General features: G+C 40.8%; 1 protein-coding gene across 1 annotated transcript in view; it reads left to right on the top strand.

The window, feature by feature from the left end:
• The first annotated feature begins 352 nt into the window (after positions 1–352).
• DCP1A (decapping mRNA 1A) overlaps positions 353–18780 on the top strand; it is a 1118752-nt gene continuing 1100324 nt past the window's right edge. Inside the window, exon 1 of the mRNA XM_044077482.1 lies at positions 353–533. Coding sequence (XP_043933417.1) covers positions 399–533 — 135 coding nt within the window. The 5' untranslated portion in view covers positions 353–398. The remainder of the gene's footprint in view (positions 534–18780) is intronic.

Raw genomic sequence — 18780 nt, 5'->3', positions numbered from 1 at the left:
TTTATTAACTTCTCAGCAGTTTTAATATTCATGAATTTCGTGCTGCTTCCCAAACACTGAACTAAAAGTCTAATGTCTACTCTCGTAGCAAAACGGATTGACAATACAAGAAGTAATGTCACTCCCACCGTCCTGTTTTCCTTTATACAAGACGATATGCACATAATGAGGAAAAGTGTGGGAACTCTAGCAATATTTAATACGTTCCTTTGTATTCTGACAGTTGTTTATGTGCTTTTTACTGCGCAATGTGTGACATGGTACAAAAACAGTAAACCTGGTTCGTACAAAGAAACAAAACTGAAAATGTTGGTAGGAACGGAGTTTCTGAGACGTTGTCCTGGGGGGAAGCTTGAGTAGTTGTATCCGAGTTCCAGTCCCGGGATCCTCTATCCAAAATGGAGTCGATAGGTAAAGCGGGACATAGTATGAGTCTTGCAGCCTTAAAACAACATGATCCCTATATAAATAGTATTGTTGACGTTACCGGACAGGTAGCACTTTACACGTTCAACTCTAAGGCTAATGAGTGGGTGAGTGTGGCATACGTTTATCAGTATAGCTTTATGTTAGAAGGAAGTAATGTTTACCTGTTGGGAAACTGGCGTTTGAGGTGCTAGAAATGCAGTAACTTTTGTTGAGTTGTTGGTTCACCTTTCTTAATATTTAGTTATACTTTAGAGTTTTTACATGGCGTGGTCTGATTTATAGATGTAGGTATTTGTACTTCCGTTATTTCTACATGGTAAAAGATGCAGTGAAACCATTTGATTTGAGTGGACATTAAAAACAGTGTAGTGAATAGTTGGGAAATAATTGCCTTATTTTTGGAAGCATTGGGAATACAAACCCTAAGCCTTTAATCTGTAGATGCCAAGTTCTAGGTGTGTTTTTAAGTTTATGCTGTAAACGCGATCAGAGATTTCAGTGTGGTTTCGGATACAGTGGAGATACTGTTTTTTTCTGATATATGTAAAAACAATGCTTAAAATTATTGAATTAACTTATGTACGTAGCATATTAAACAAATCATCTTGCTGTCAAAGTTTTGCTACTTTTTCAAAATTAGCCGGAGATCTGTGCTAGTAGTATTTAAACTGATTGGTCATAGTTTTTGCCACTTTGTTTCAATCTGTTTTATCGTAGCCTTTTTTACCGAGAATATGAGATCATATTGGATTAATTGTTTGCTGGATTTTACACCCCTTTCAGTGTGGTTTCAGATACAGTGGGGATGCTTGTTTTTCAGATATATGTAAAACAATGTTTAACATGATTGAATTAACGTGTGTACGTAGCTTATTAAACAACATGTCTTGCTGTCAAAGTTTGATAATTTTTCAAAGTTAGCCGGAGATCTGTGTAGTAGTATTTAAACTGATTGGTCATATTTTTTGCCACTTTGGGACAAAGACATTGGGAACCTCCAAAATGGAACTCCTTAACAAAGACATTGGGAACCTCCAAACACTTGACCCGACCCAGTTCGGCTTTAAGGGCAGATCATGCCTACTAAATCTGGTAGACTTCTTAGAGACAGTCAGCAAGGCCATAGACGAGGGAAAGGTGGTTCACACAGCCTACCTTGACCTCGCCAAGGCTCTCGACACCATTCCCCACTTGGATATTACAGAAAAACTCTCCAGCCTGAACATAAACTCCCACGTCATGAGATGGGTTGCCAACTGACTTACAGACAGAACTCACACGGTAAGAATAGCGGGCTCAAGGTCTGGCTCTAAACCAGTCACAAGTGGTGTCCTGCAAGGCTCTGTCCTGGGACCCCTACTGTTCAGCACATACTTCTCAGAAGTACAGGCAAACACAGGAGGACTATGGCTAACCAAGTTTGCCGATGACTGCAAACTGGGAGCCATAATTGACTCTCCGGCTGACATGGACATCCTCCAAAAAGGCCTTACTGAGACTGACACCTGGTGTCAAAGTCATGGCCTCAAGCTAAATGCCAAAAAATGCATAGTCATCCCATTTGGGGAAAAAAAAACACCCATGAATTACCACATAGATGGCAGCCCTCTTAATGCATAAGAAGTAATAAGAGATCTGGGGACATAGGTAGATAGTAATCTCTCCTTTGACAATCATATTGCCAAAGTAGTTAGGAAATTGCTGAAGGGTTCACATCTAGAAATAAAGAGGTTATAGTGCCCTTCTTGTTGTCACTCATTAGACCCATCATAGAGTACAATGCTCCATTTGGGATGTACCTCACAAGACACTTCCAGCAGCTGGAAAGATCACAAAAGTTCCTCACCAAGAGGATTACTGGCCTCAAACATATGTCCTATGCAGCCCAACTGAAAAAACTCCGGCTGTACTCAGTGGCATATCGCTTACTCAGAGGTGATCTCTGCCTGACTTACAAAGCCATCTCCAACTCAGAATTGATGGACATGCTCCACCTAAAGAAATCCAAGTCACTGCGAGCCACTCGCTCTAGTGAGCTAAACCTCGCCACAACAATAAATAGAACATGCTGGAGGGATAGATTCCTGTCGCAGAGACTCCCCATACTTTGGAACAAAATTCCAAATTACATCAGGCAGAGCCCTTCACTAACACACTTTAAGAGAAACCTTGACGAGTGGATGAGTAACACAAAATACACCCCTGGGATCACTTCATTGGCTCTGCTTGACAGAGGATCAGTTAATTAATCAATGGGGTGGTGAAAGCCGACACACTCTGGCTAGGCTTATAAATGCCCTCGGGCAGTTTGCCTAGTACCTACCTATGAACAGTCTGTTTTATTGTAGTTGTTTTTACCAAGAATATGAGATCATAATGAATTGTTTGTTTGCTGATTTTACACCCCAAATTTTAGTTTGAAAATTAATATTTATGTGTGTGTGCAAAAGCACACACTGTATTTTATTTTAGACATTTCTATGTTAAGTCACGCGCTACTTCATTTGTGCATTCTGTTACAGACCAACAGTTGTATATTTGGCAGCTGCGGACTCTCTCTCTCACTTCATAGTTCTTAATTTTTTTTAAGTGCTGTCAGGAAAACTAAAAATGTTTCTCACTAACTGAAAGTGTATCATAGATTTTCAGTCTTTACTGCTCGATAATTGTGCTACCTCTCAAAGCTTGCATTAGCTGTGTCCTGTTTACCTAAAGTATATTATATACTTAATTTTGCAACTTGTTCTGCCCATTGCCCCATAGTCTCCCTTTTTTGGGATTTCAGTTTTAACAAAATTCCACAATTGTAACAAAAGTCCATCACTTTCACAGTGCACCACTTCTTCCAACACCTTTGTTACAGTTTTAGGAACCGTTATCAGAGACATAATACATGCATTGCCGGATATTACTTAGATGTGTGGTATTAAGCATGGAGAAATTGATGTTATTAGAGTTGAGTGCAGTTTGAGTTCACATACATAATGCCTTGACATATAGAAAGTGAGAGAGAACACTGCGCATATTGATATTAACACAAAATGGTATATGCTTACTTTATATGTAAAACCGAGATAAAAGAAAAAAAGCTGCAACTGTGCTGCCCTTGCATTTCACATATAGCAGCACCAATATAGGTATGTAAAGTACATTAGATGCTGTGATACTGCACTAAATTAACAAAGTGTGTACTATCTTAATTTGATTGGTGTTGTGTATCCATTTATTTAACTTATGATAAAAAGGTACTCCAAACATAGGATATTAGAATTGGCAATGGTGGAGAGGTAAGAAAGGTAGTGTGTATGAAAAGTAATAAGACAAGAAAGCAGGACCGGTAAAATGGGAAGACAAAAGTAAATGTTCATTAAATAACTGCTACTGTAGCCTATGCGAAGACAAAAGTAAATGTTCATTAAATAACTGCTGCTGTAGCCTAAGCTATATGGGATGACCTGCTAAGGATTTACTGAAACCATACAGTGAGGCATTACAGCAGTAAAACAACCAAGAAGGTAAAAATGGCAACAAATCAGTTTAAAATGAGGTAATGTATACAGAATGACTATAGTAAGAGCTGAGCTCTATAGCAGATGTATAGGATTAATATGTGCAGTGAAGTCAGTAGCAGTCTTGCGCAGGTGTCTACATCTGTGTGCAACTGTAACACAAGCAAAGCAGGGCACACAGTAGAGAACTTTAAAATCAACTGTTTATGGTTACTAAAAGCGGTGACTGTCAAGTTTGGTACAGATGTCAAATTAGCTGACAAGTAAAACTAATGAGTCATTTTACAGCAATGACTAGCAGTTTGGCATGGATTTCTCAACAGCAAACAAGTAAAATTGGGCAAGTCACAGTATACCTAGGTCAAGAGTAGAAATTGTTCACTTCATGTATATAATTATGTGCAAGTGTAACTGGAAGCAGTTGTGTGCTAGTGTTCACAACTATGGTCAGGTTTGCTCAATTAACACTTGGATATGTCAAAAAAAAGCAGTTTGTGATAGTGCACAACTATGTTGTGAATTTCAAACCACTTTCCAGGTCAAGTGGTATCAGGATTTGAGGTCCTGTCCGAGTAGATGTACTTAGGTGTGATGGTATAGTTGCAGCCCAGCAAAACAGAAAAGCAGTGTCCACAACTACTGAGTTTAAACAAACAAACCAGAGCATACGGGCCATTGAAGAAACACAGACACGCAATGCTCCTGCAACAGTTAATAACATTAGCCCAAAACAATAGCAGTACTCCTCCTCTCACTAGGAGATTACTTGCTATACCTGTTCTAAATCCAGAAATCCACTACAGCATAAAACAAAGTACTTTACAATTAGTTGTAAGACACACTAGTTTAAGTGCAAAAATAAAAAATGGTTATTTCCTACCTGTAGTGGGATGAGGGTTTAAGTAAAATCCAAGTGGTCTTTCTAAGGTGTGCTCATGTAATTGCAGCCCAACCAAATTAATTCATAGGTCTTCCATGCTTTTTTTATGTGCCAGACTTGAATGTACGAGAGTATGTTTTGTGCAAAGTTTAAGATTTCCTATAGCCTCGATTTGTTTAGTTCTTTCTGTTGCAGTATTGGCAGAATTATTCATTGCCTATTTTTCCCAATTGAGTTGTGTTTAACTCAGTTTTTGTGTGCAGTATTGCTTTGATTAATATTTAGATGTTACTTGTATATTTCATCTTTATCAATATGCTAATTGAGTATTTTTTATTATTGTTCACTAACGTGTGAACATGAAGTTCATTTAGTTGTATGTGTCCTGCCATACAAAGAAAATAATTTGTTAGTGGTACATTAATGTTACTGAGTGCAGAAGGCTGAAAAAAATGTAAAATAAAATGGATGATATGAAGTATATTGTAACAAGGCATAAGTAGAGTAGTTGTTTTGGTTAAACGCATGAAGTATGTTTAAATTACTGGTGTTTTAATTGCATGGATGTTTTGGGGGCTACACCTTTAAGGTGAGCTTTTTTCTTGCATAACCAGAAATATGATTTGGGGGTTGTTTCTTCTACACTGCATATTTTAAGTTAAGTGAAAGGTTTGACTTTTTACAGTGTATATTCAGACTGGGGAGTTATCGAACCTATGGGAGAAGATGGCAAGCTTGCTTTATTTATTGCATTTGTTGACCGGGTAAGTACACTGGGCCAAGAAGAGCCCATTTTCAGTGGAGGCCCTGGGAGGAAAGCTCCACAGAATTATATAATTACAATTCAACAGTAATACACAAGTAAAAGAAACAATCCTGATACATAGAATGAGTAAAAGATAATTTGAGAAGAAAAAATAGGACATTGTCTTTGCAATAATTACATTATTAAAAAGAATGAGTAAAAAAGGACATAGTAATTGCATTAATAATAACATACAAAAAGTCTTACTGTTTTTGATAGTTAAACTGTGTAAAGTTTGGGAAGGAAGTTGTGTGCTGAGAAATTATGGTGGAGTACAAACAGAAAAATCCTTAGCGATTTGCAACAGTTAAACTGATTATAGTAAGAGAAGGAATTCGGGTGTTGGGGCTGTTAGGTGGGGTACAGGGGCGTAGCAAATTTTTGAGATTGTCTTGGGAGGAAGGCATGTTGGAGGGAGAAGCATATGTATGAACTGTTGGACGAGCTTTGTGCAGTCCAGATTGCTGCAGTACTAAGTTGCACAGTGGCTGAACTACTGCCCATTTCTAATGCACCTAATTTTTTAGTTTTTGGTTGATCTAGAGACTTGAGATGGCAAAATGCAAATGCTGCTCCCTCTTTCATTCTCTTATTACTCGCTCTGTTCAGGGGTCATGTGAGAAACCCAGCACCTTCTTGAACTATGGGGAGTACAAGGAAGAGGAACTGATTCAAAGAAGGAACCGACCCAGCACACAAAATGCTTACTAATTGAATCTGTCTCAGCTTGCACATCTGTGGATAGTTTGGATTACCAGTTCAATTATGAAACATTTTTGGAACTTGAAGGAAACCAGATCTTCTAGTGAAAATTCATATGTGTAAGGAGAATGCTCAAATGTTTTAGAGCATGACTCACCCAAGGACCATACTGGAGAACCAAGAGCTGTAACATAGTAATACATGAGCATTGTGACTGAACCTAAGGCAATCCTTTTAGACGAGGGGGCTGAGAAAGTCTATAACTGATCAAATTTGAATTGCACAATGGAACTCTAATGGTTAAGTGAAGTAAAAATTTAATTTCATTCATTGTGTGTGAGAGATATAATATACACACAGAGAAAGAGAGCCCCAAATGGAAGATTTTTGTTTAACTGCAGAGCTTTCTGATGCAGGTGATATTTTCTTCTCTCACAGTAAAAGAATGTTGGGTACTTGATTTTTTAAATATTTGGATAGAGAACTAGACAAAATTCTAAAATGTTTGAAGTTATTCTTACCAATTTATGAATTGTGATGAGTTTTGGATTTTATTTTTTGTATCAACCAATTATTGCTTTGCCGTGGTGTGCTTCTTAAATATTATAGTTGGAAGTTTTTTGTAGTGCAGCTCTTCAGTCTTGCTGTATAAGCCAAGGATTGTTTTCCGTCTTGCTGTATAAGCTAAGGATTGTTTTCCGTCTTTTCAGTTAACAGATTTTAAGGACCAAACAATTTGTTAGCCAGAACAGCTGATAGTCCTGTGTGTCTCGTAAGAGCCCTAGTACATGTTGCTTTGATTTACTTATCCCAAAAGAAATGCACTTGATAGTTGTATCATTTTGGAGCAGTGCTTCTTAATTTTCTCTCTTGCTTCCGTATCACCCATTGGGCATACTAATAGTTTTAGCTTTTGTTTCTCTTACAGTGGCAGTGAGGTTGCTGCCCAGGTTAAGCAGCAACTGAAGGGGGCAGACATCCAGAGAGGCACAAAGGCTGTTTTCTGTACTCCATAAGTATTTCAACTTCCTCTGTGACTCAGTTGCTCACTGAGTGGCTCACCCTTCCTCGGGATTAGCTTTCCCTGCGATCAGTTTGTGTCCACAGGGGAAGGCTGGTACCACCACTGACCCTCCTCTGCAGCCTTATAGCTTATGTGACTCGCAAGATTCTGTTGTAGTTGCCACTCCTCCAGGCTGCCCAAAGGTTCACAGGGAAACCTTCTATAGTATGGACTGCGGAAGTTTTCTACTGTAGTGTCTCATCCCCCTGCTGTGGTGGTTGACATTGGTGCCTGCTTCATCTCGCAGGCCTACTGTGCCCCCAGGCATGGATTTGTTCCCACTTGCATGTTGAAATGATTACTGTCACTGGCTTGGCCTGTATCCCTGGTCAGTGTCTCACTTGGTGTCCTCAATTCTCGGTGTGCTAACGGTGGAATTTAGCCAGTAACTAACTCCCCTTCCCTCCCCAAATGGGTGAGCTGGCGTTGCTTACTGCAGTTCATCCCCCTTCCCAGCTCCTGCAGTGTCCAAACTGTTCAGACTGTGATCATTTTGGTATTGAGGTTTTATGCCTATATGCCATGGAGCCTGGATTGCTGGGAAGAAGTTTGTTCTTTCCTGAACAACTTGCTTAGTTAGTCTCATAACTTGCAGAACTTCAGGAAGCATGACTGGTTTAACCTTGTCAGTTGATCCAAATTAATTTCTTTTAAGGGGAAGGTTATTCAGAAAGTTTGGGAGGTGTGTAATTTCTGTCATGTCTTTTCTACTAAATTTCAGTTGCTTTTTGTGTGCACCTGTGTGTTTGGTTCTCTATTTTGATGTTAAACTTTCTCAGTTGAATGTACCAGGCATAGACTTACATGTAGAACTTCATAATGCATTGTCTTGTACACCAGACAGAAGGATACCCTAAAAGTAATTGAGTACAACTTTTCTAGTTAAGAATTCATTTGGAAAATTGCTGCATATGGCTTGTTTTGAAGGATACAGAATGCAGCATTGTATTTAGTACTGGGATGGATCATGGATGTGAGTTGGTACTGTAGTATCTCTGGAGTGAGTAGACATGTCCATTAAAAACTGGATGGGCTACATAGTTGTGTCTTTCGGCTTTTCCCAGTTAGGGGTCGCCACAGTGGAACTCCGGTCCGCTAATGATTGGCAGTAGATTTTTACGTGCCGAGTTGCCAGCTCTGACGCACAGCCTTCCATGAAGGTACGCCCATTCATGCATGTCTCCACACAGAAGACGCTCTAGCAGAGAATTGAACACTACAACATCTTACTGTGAGGCAACAACACTACTGCAGCACCACCACAGATGGGCTACGTAATGTGCTTTTCAAATGTTTGGTAGACTTCACAGTGGTCAGAGTAAGTGACAATTAGATTTGTAACAATTTTGTCATTTTTTATGATTTGGATATTTTTTAATCATAGGCTGTGCCCTCTTCTGATATTTTTTAGTCATAGTCTGTGCCCTCTTCTAAGTCCCATGTTGTCACATTTGATGACATTAGAGGCCAAGTTTTCTATTGAGCTACATATATTTTTGTAGAGCATCTTGGAGAAATTCTGTGTCTTTCATTTGAGCATACTTTAATATCCAGCTTCCATTTTCAGTTTTGCATCTGAGAATTATCTGGTTGTGAATGGCCCTAGTATGGAGTCTTTTTGGGGTACTGCAATTACCACAGAGCAGCAGCATGTTCACATCACATGCTAATATTTTAGCACAACTGAGGGGTTTAGTTAAGCTTTCCTTGAATCTGTTTAAGAAGTCACCGGGTCCCCCATTTGAAACAGATGGGTAATTCCACCCTGAGTCATTGCATAACAAGTGTTTTACATCTCCAACTGCACTTGAACTAACATTGCTTTGATGTCTTTATTTATTTTAAGGGATGATGTTGCATGCTTTAGCAAGGTCGGGATAAAGGGCATGTAGTCATTACTTTTTCCAAAAGCACTGCTTTTAATCAAATGAATGCCAGAAAATGCAGAAAGCAAGAGATCACTGTAGCTAATACATACACTTCTGTGTGTAATATAAGATTTAAGTTCTCTGTTTTGTTTGAGATGCTGACTATGTCTGTTGTAGTTCTGTTCACCCCCCCATTTGTAAAGTGATGCCCTCCATACTTCAGGGGTAGTTTCCCAATACTACCATTTTAGTAGCACAACTTGCAGAGATTTAGTATTTTCCTTATTCTGTTTAGGAAAAAAATTCCCTGTTTCTGTTGGAAAAGTATGTTTCCTGGTCATGTGAGCTTTTTATATGCACTGGGTAAATGGGGTAATTATCTCATAACTGTGTTTGTGTGTAGGTGTGTGGTAAATCGTAGATGTCCATAAATTCACTGCTGTGGTATTCTTAACAGATGGGATTCCCTGCTGTGGAAGCTCTAACATCCGGCCAGTCTACCAAAGACTAGTAGTAGCTTTTAAAAGGTAAGCTGAATGGCACCCAAACACTCCTTGTGTAGTATAGGGTGTAAAGGTGACGTTCAGGCCTACCATAATCAGAACTTCTTTGCTGCCAGCCTGAACATATCTTTTTATCTTTTGGTCTGTTTACCGGAGTCCATTTTTAGCCAGCTGAACACATTTTCATTCTCCAGTGACTACCTATGCCTCTTTGCTGACTTCTGTTGCAGATAAGTGCCCCTTTGGGATTTTTTTGTTTTTTCTTTGTTTGTGCTGTTTGGAGTTAGTCATCAAGGAAGGGTAAATGCCAGTGTGGGAGACAGATTCCCTATAGAGACTGCCATGATAAAGTATCTTTTTTTTTTTTTTTTTTTTCCCCATGACCATGCATCGTGTTCTATTTGTCAAACGTTGCTTCCAAAAGCCCTTTGTAGTAGACTTTTTTTTTTTTTTTCCCTTTCCTTGGTTCTTGAGAACCAACATCTTAAGCTTCTCGCTAAAGATAGAATGGACGGAATCTCCCTCCCAGAGGGTCAGTTGTTAGGGAAGAAGGCAAGACTGGAATCTTGCTGTCCAGCTTCTGCCAGGTGTTTCTCCTGAGACTTACAAACCCAAAGGCTTGCTTGGCTCTGTTGTCAGAGGCTGGTGAGGGCCCAACTGGCAGCATGTCCAAAGGGACTTTGCAGGCATCTGTCTCGGATGTTCAGGTGGGGAGCCATGGCTGATCCCCCCCCCCCCCCCAGAGGCCTAGGGGAGTTTTCAGTTTTTGGTTGGGGAAGAAGTTCCTACTATGATTCTCGACTGCTGTCCTGGGTCTGAGCCTTCTCTGCTTTCTAAAAGAGATGTTCCCTTAAAGAAGAGACAAAAAAATTAAACTGGTTTCTTCTGCTCCTAGGGATCCACAAAGTGAGTAGCAGGCCTTTACTCAGGGGCTGATTGCCGCTTTAATTTCCTTAAAGCGTCTTCCAATGGGTTGTGGCTCCTGTTTCTCCGTGGTCCTCTACTCCCCTTAAAAGGCCTAGAGAACAGGATTCTTCTAAGAATGAGTCAGATTCGGATATTCAGTCCCTGACTTATTCTACTCGGATTCCTTCTCCTTTAGACTATGGGTCAGAAAAGCAGGTATCTTAGTCTAAATGTTCCTTTTTGAGGAAATTTCCTGTGGGAACACACTACCTGGAGGATAATCTTCTTTTTTTTTTTTTTAAGTGGAATTGTTCTCAAGTCTCTGATACTCATAAGAGGTACTATGAGTTGCTGCAATTGGACTCTTCTAAATCTGCAGCTATTCCTCCTATTTTGGCTGCTTTTCTGGATGCTTTCCAATCCTTCTCATGCTCCTGATTCTCTGACCCTGCTCCCAAGAAGCCTGACTTGTTTTGTAGGGTATCTGAGGATTGTTCTTTCCTATATAAATGTCTTGCTGCTGACTCCTCTGTCGTAAGCAGTCTCAGTTGCTTCCTTTGCCTAAGATATTGCCTTTAGACAACGATAGCAAAACAGTGGAAAAGGTTGGGTAAGAAGGTTTACAGTTCTGCTACCCTAGCTTTTATGGTTATTAATTATCAGATCCATATGTCTAGGTATGTGTTGGCCTTTCTTCCTCAGGCCTAGAAACTTTTGATTTTCTGGACTCCAAGGGTAAAACTTCTGTTTTGTTTGCTAGAGGCTTCCTTTAAAGTCATTCATCATTCTATTAAATGTAGTTATGATGGAGCATATGCCCATTCTAGGGCTGCTGCGTTTGGTTCAGTGATGAGGATGTATTCTTGGCTTAGGCTTCAACCTCTACCTGACTATCTTAAATCCAAGTTGGTAGATGTTCCTCTGGATTCTAAACTTTTGTTTGTGGAAGATGCTGCTGGTTTAAGTCCCTTCAGGATAAGGGTAACGCCTTGCAGGAGCTTGCTTGTTTGTACTGTGCCTAACTTTCAGAGAAACTACCTTGCTGAGCCTGCTTTTGTTCGTAGGCAATCCCGTCCTTCTACTAAAGGTAGGAAGACTGGCAGACAGGCTCCTCCTGCTAAGGCTTTTCGGTTTGCAGGGATTCCTAAACTTTCCTTTCCAGACAGCCCAGATGCTGTATGACTGTCCATCTCTTCCCAGTCACATTCCTCTTTTTTTTACTTCCTGTTTGGCTTCAGATTACTCAGGATTATTCGGTTCTGTTGATCATTCGTCAGGGGTACTTCATGGTGTGAAAATCCTGTCCTTTTATGGGCATTCCTGAACCTCCTCGGGAGCAACTTCCCTTTTTCCCAGAGGTTCTTCAAAGTCTCTTTACTCGGGGGGGGGGCTACTATTCAAGAGGTGCCTGTGTCCCAAAGGGGGGAAAGGGTTCTACTCCAGACTTTCTAGTGCTCAGAAAAGAGGGCACTTTGAGATCTATTCTAGACCTCTCTCATCTAAGCACTTTTTTTTCTAAAAAGTGCCTTCCTTTTGGATGTTGTCCCTTCAGATAGTTTCCTCTCTTGCTCCCTCAGACCTATATGGTGTCTCTGGCTCTCAAGGATGCTTATCTCCATATTCCAATCCATCCTCATTTAAAGAAGTTTTTGCATTTCTCTGTTGCTTTCTGGCATTTTCAGTTCTTTGATTTGCCCTTTGGCCTTTCTACTGCCCCACAGGTGTTCACCAAATGCCTTGCTCCTCTGATTGCTTTTTGCAGGCTTTGAGGGATCTAAATTCTTCTTTACTTAAAGGACAACAATGGGATTCTGTTATTAAATGCCCACCTTCTCTGTCCTTTTCTCCCCGTTTATTGTCCCTGCTATGAATAAACAACACAGCATTTACAATATTTTAAATTGACACTCTCTATCCACTGTGGTGGTTTCACTTTCAAAAAACTTTTATCCAGCCCTGAAAATGTGTCCAATTCATTGATGTCATCAAGGCCACTGAATACATGTAGTTTTCTGGCCAATTCCCTCCCCAAACTGACATCACTATGACTGTCCTAAAAACCCACCCATGCTGTGATATCACAGCTCCCTGGTCCTTCCCCTACCCATACAGAAAGTAAATGCTAGAATAAGGAAACAGTGCATGAGTTAAGTCTCCTGGTGTGAGCTGTCAATCACAGCAGGTAACAGCTCAAATTACCCTTAGCACTTTGACAGCTAGGGAAGTTAGGTGTTAAAGGGGATAAGAGATGAGTCAAAGTAGTACAATTCAGGCTTCACAAAAAAAAAAACTGCAGCTTAGCTATTCTAAAAAGAAGTAGCAGTAAAAAGCACTTTGAAAGTCTGGTCTATGGGATTTGCACTGTTTGTGTTTTTAAGTAGTCATTGATTGAACAGCATGAAATGTTGCTTAAAACTAACTGACTGACAAAGCAGTGTATGCATGTAAAATCAATGCAGTGACAGGAGCTTTAGGATGAAAGAGGCCTTCATGATGTGACTTTTTACAGATGGACACTGCATTGTGGGATAGCTAGAGGCAGACTGAACAGTCAGAATTACTTCAGGATGCCAGACCCCATGTGGTCAGACTCAACAATTACATATAAAAACATTTAAATACCTGTAAATAGTCCCAGAATAGTGTTAAAATGTAGGAAACACCAAACCATGATGAAGTAAACATGTTTTTGAGTCTGTGGGTGTGGTTCTCCTTTAAACAACCTGTTGATTCTGGCATCCTCTCCAGAGACCTTTTGGAAAAATCTTCATTTTTCTTTTTCCCTTCTTCAGAGCCTAGGGGTTCACTATACATTTCAAAATGTCTTATCTGACTCTTCCTTGGGATCATGTTTTTCTGGGTTGCAGGATTCAGATGGTTCCAATGCTTGAATCACTGCCCCCTCCAAAGGCCTTAACTCTCATTGCTTTCAAACTCTTCTTCCTCTGGCTTCCATTACCGCCAGGGAGTTTGAGAGCACTGGGTTTCATGCATCCACCATTTTGATGCTCCCTCTGGCCAAACCTCACATGAGAGAGTTTCAGTGGTTTCTGAAGTCAGCGTGGCTCCATCATGCACATCCTGTAGATTTTGTAGTTCCTTTTTTTCTTGCCTCGGACAGGAACTACACTGGTGGGTTCAGCTGTTGTCTCTGAATCCAGAGATCCCTTTTCATCCACTTCTTCCCTCTCCGGAATTGTTCAGACACTTCAGACATTGGATGGGGGGTGACATTTGGCTCCCTAAAAGTGCAAGGGGTGTGGTCGCCTTGTCAGCACATCAGTGTCAGAGATGAGGGCTCTTCTGCTGGCTCTTCAGGCCTTTCTTCCTCTCCTCAAGGCCTCTCAAGGTGTTCACAGACAATACCACAGTGATGTGGTACATCAGCAAACAGGGAGGAACGAGATCTTATGTTTGTGGGTTGAAGTCCTGACTTCTTTTTAAACCTCATTCCTCCTTTGTATGTATTGTTCCCACAATTCCCATTTTTTTCCTTATGAAGTTTGCTCCTACCCTTTTCTAAAGATCTCCATTCCAGTTTTCTCTGTTACTATATTCACTACTTCCAGTATAGTTGGTTTAGATTTTGATTTCCATTTTCAAGTAATTGCTTTTTTGGCAGCCACCATTATTAGACAAAGCAAGAACTTACCATTTCTAGGCAATTCCGATTCTGTGTCATAGCTCAGAAAAATCATCTCCATTATCAAACTAGTCTGCCCACCCAGCATTTCTGACTGTGCATACTGCTGGGACTCCCTAAAGTCTGCCAATTCACCGCACTTCCAGAAAATGTGTTCCCAATTACCTCTTTCTTCCCCTTCAAACCTCCAACATTTGCTGTCTGCTCGAGGAAAAATTCTCTGGAGTCTACTTTGAGTATAAAAATATATAAACATTTCCAGGAAAAAATCCTAAATCTTCTAAATCTTGTTGCACGTTTGGGAGATGTTCATAAATTCTCTAATTGTTTCTTTGTGAATTGCTTATTAAGTCATACTGATATTGCCAACATCCTGGCAGATAGGTTCACTGCTAACTTTACCTCCCCCCTCACCCCCTAAAGGGCCCATATCTATACAGGAAGAATGCAGAGTCCCTGTAATCACAACTACGCAGGTAAAAGCTGCACTCTCTAAAGCCAAAGACACAGCATCTATGGGGACCGGACAACATCCCAGGCTGCGTTTTACACGAACATCAGAATGAACTGGCTACCCACCTAAGCACCATGTTCAATAATAGCCTCGCATCAGGCTTTGTGCCCACTGAATGGCGTACAGCAACAGTTATCCCACTCCACATACTAGGAGCCACCACTGATCTGGGAACTATCGCCCTATTAGCCTGACGAGCCTGGTCTGCAAGGCCATGGAACATATCATCATGGAACTCATAAACACCTTGGTAACCTCCAGACTCTGGATCCCACCCATTTCGGGTTTGTGAAAGGCAGATCATGCCTTCTGAACCTGATCGACTTCTTTGAGGCAGTCACCAAAGCCGTAGATGAGGGTAAGGTGGTTCACACAGCCTATCTTGACCTCGCCAAGGCTTTCGACAACATCCCCCATTCTGGAATTATAGCTAAACTCACTAAACTTAGTATAAATCCTTACGTCGTAAGATGTGTTGCCAACTGGCTTACTGACAGAACCCACACTAAAAGTTGCAGACTCCAAATCTGACCTCAAACCAGTGACAAGTGGAGTACCACAGGGTTCAGCCGTGGGACCTCTCCTGTTTGGTATCTACTTCTCTGAAGTACAGGCCAACACAGAAGGACTCTGGCTAACGAAGTTCACAGATGACTGCAAACTAGGAGCCATAGTAAAGTCCCCAAATGATGTGGACATCCTACAGAAGGGTCTTGCTGAGACGGATGCCTGGTGTCAGAGCCATGGCCTCAAGCTCGGTGCCAAAAGGTGTAGTGTCATTCCCTTTGGTAAAAACTCTGTACCCATGAGCTACCACATAGGCAGCAATCTACTTGACACCGAATGTGTGATGAGACCTTGGGACCCAGGTGGACAGTAGTCTCATCAAGTCACATCGCCACAATAGTCAGGAAGTCCTCCTACATGGCACACCTAATCATAAAAGGATTCTCATCCAGGAAAAAAGAGGTCATTGTTCCCCTCTTCTCGACACTCATTAGACCCATCGAGTACAATGCCCCTTTTTGGAATGTACCTTACGACATCTGCAGCAGCTGGAAAGGCCACAGAAGTACCTCACAAAGAGGGTTACTGGCCTCAAACAAATGCTCTACACTGACCATCTCAAAAAAACTCAGTTTTACTCCGTAGCATATCGCCTACTCTGAGGTGATCTCTGCCTAATATATAAAGCTAATAGAAAACTCCTGTTGTCCACCACGGCAGTAAAACTTGATGATAAAATCAAAACTTTAATAAAAAAGAATAGAACATAAAACAAGCAGTCCTCAGTCTTCCGATAAGCGCTTTTGGTAAATATGCCTTCCTCAGATCGTAAAAAAGGACTGTTCAGCTTTTGTATTTATAAGGTATCACAGCCATTCATCTGTGACACGCCCTTGTTGGAAACCAAAAGGAGGCCAGCTAGCAAAGAGGTATCATTTCCTTCATTATAATTAAAGGCGCAGTACTTCTTTTTACTATGAGATTGTATATGAGAAAACTAGTAGCTATGTATGTGAATACATTATATGAATGAAGCAACATTCAAGTAAGCTTGCTGATCATATTCCTTCCATTCCGAAGCGCAGGTTTTAATGGCACAATGGTATTCAAGCCTGGTAATCTGTTCGCTGTTAAATTTAATTATCCAGCATGTTTCCCTTAACTCTGTGCGATTGTGGACATCGCCTCCTCTTGTGGTCTGACAGACTGCCTCTATGGCCTTGAATACAAAGTGATGAGAAGGATACTGTACTATATGGGCTACTAAGGCATTATTGGGATCTTTGTTTGATATCCCTCAAATGTCTAAGGATATGTTCCTTAAGACGTTGATCTGTTTTGCCAACATAGAAAGCACTACATTGGCAGCAAGTCGCTAAGTATATAATGTGGGAACTAGTACAATCAGCATAAACATTAAAATTGTACTGTTGCCTGGAGTATGTATGTACAAAAGTATTGGAGCTGTCAATGGAGTTGCAAGCTAAGGAACGTATTTTTTTTTATTAAAGTTTTGATTTTATTATCAAGTTTTACTGCCGTGGTGGACAACAGGAGTTTTCTAGTAGTATTTGCCTTTTCTTTTCCTTCTTGTTGTCCTTCACAGTGTAAGAAAGTTTTTTACCTAATATATAAAGCTATGTCAAACCCAGAGCTGTTGGACATGCTACACCTAAAGAAATCCCAATCCCTCAGAGCTACACGCTCTAGGGACCTAAACCCTGTCACCACAATAAGTGGGACATGCTGGAGGGATAGATTCCTGTCCCAGAGACTTCCCATACTCCGGAACAGGCTACCCATCTATGTCGAGCAAAGTTCTTTCTTAGCACTAGATCTTTCTTTCTAGAAAAATCTTGAGTGGATGGGAAATGGGAAATACACCCTGGGGATAGCTTCTGTCTCACTTCCAGAGTGGAACAGGAAAATAACTTTCTTGGGTTGTGTAAGCTAGGGAACCTTGTTGGCTAGGCTTACATAGGCCCTTGGGTCGATAGCCTAGTACCTACCTATGAACCTAAGTATCTCTTCCCAATCCTTTCTAACCTTCTCTGTTTCTTACAGTTACCATGACATATTAACAGCTTCCTCTGTTTTGTGCTAGAATCCCAGGTCCTCTGGTGTGGAAGGTGGATGTCTTCTCATTTTCTTGGCAGGGGATGTTTCTTTATGCATTCCCTCTCCTGACTTCCTTTGGCCATGACAGCATTGGTTCCTTCTACTTCTGCATGTAGCCAGGGGCAGTCATCAAAAGTTAACACACAGGGTGGATCTAATCGCACAAGACAAGGGACCTCTCATCCCCACCTGTTCATGCTTCATCTGACACTCTGGGCGATAGGATTTTGATTCCTGACAGATGCATTTTTTTCTGAGGGCGTGCTGCAAGTCCTGCAGGAGGCCGGGAAACCTACTGCTAGGAAGTCCTACTTATCCAAATGGAAGAGGTTCTGTTTGTCTCTGTCGTAACCTGGGCCCACGTACTGTGGATGTTCCTTTTGGTTCGGTCTTTTGTGTGAGTTGCTTAATGCTGATTTGGCCTATTCTATTAAGGCCCACTTATCGGCTGTCTCTGCTTGTCTGCCTTTTTCTCATCCTTCAGCTTCTAGATTTGAGGTTAAACAATTTCTTAAAGGTCTCATTTAATACCAGACCTCCCTGGGATCTTAATTTTGTTTTAGAGAAGTTGACTCAGGCTTCTTTTGAGCCTGCTGCTTCAGTTTCCATGTTGCATTTTTCATGAAAGACTTCTTTGCTAGCCCTTAGTTTTGACAGATGGGTGTCTGAGTTGCAGGCTCTCCTTTTTTGATCTTTCATGAGGATAGTGTCCTTGCGTGCTAACCCATCTTTTATGCCTAATGTGATTTAATGAGCTATCAGTGAGTCAGTCTATTGATCTATCTACCTTTTCCCCTGTCCGCAATCTGACAGTGAGAGGGGTGTTGCATACTTTGGGGGTTTACTTGGGATAAGACTCAGGCTATTAGAAAATCTGATCAGTTTTCTTTCTTTTCATCCTAAATCTTTGGGACTTGCTGTATCCAAGCAAACTATTTATTTCTTTTTGGATTTCTAAGGCTATTTCCTTTTTGTTATACTTTTCATGGCAAGACCCTTATTTATTTAATTTCTACTAGAGCTGTGGCTTCTTCTGCTGTTTTTTCAAGGGCTCTGATACTAACTATTCATGAGGCAGCTACCTGGCCTTCTGTGCCTACCTTTACCAAGTATTGCACATTGGTATTATAGGGCTGATTTTGCTAAGTGCCATTCTTCATGGCTTTTTAGGGGGGGGTCTTCTGTGCCTTCCCCCTTCCAAGTTTCCTCTTGATCTTTGGCACTCTCCCATCTGTTAAGAATACTGCAGCAGTGAAGGTAAGGACATCTGTTATGGTACGATTTTACACAACTGTACTTTCATGCTATTTGTTCGATTTATTTTTAAATGGAT

The sequence above is a fragment of the Protopterus annectens genome, chromosome 7.part0, assembly GCF_019279795.1.
Source record: "Protopterus annectens isolate FY-2018-M chromosome 7.part0, PAN1.0, whole genome shotgun sequence".
Classification (NCBI taxonomy): domain Eukaryota; kingdom Metazoa; phylum Chordata; order Ceratodontiformes; family Protopteridae; genus Protopterus; species Protopterus annectens.
This window is presented reverse-complemented; position numbering and strand designations above follow the sequence as displayed.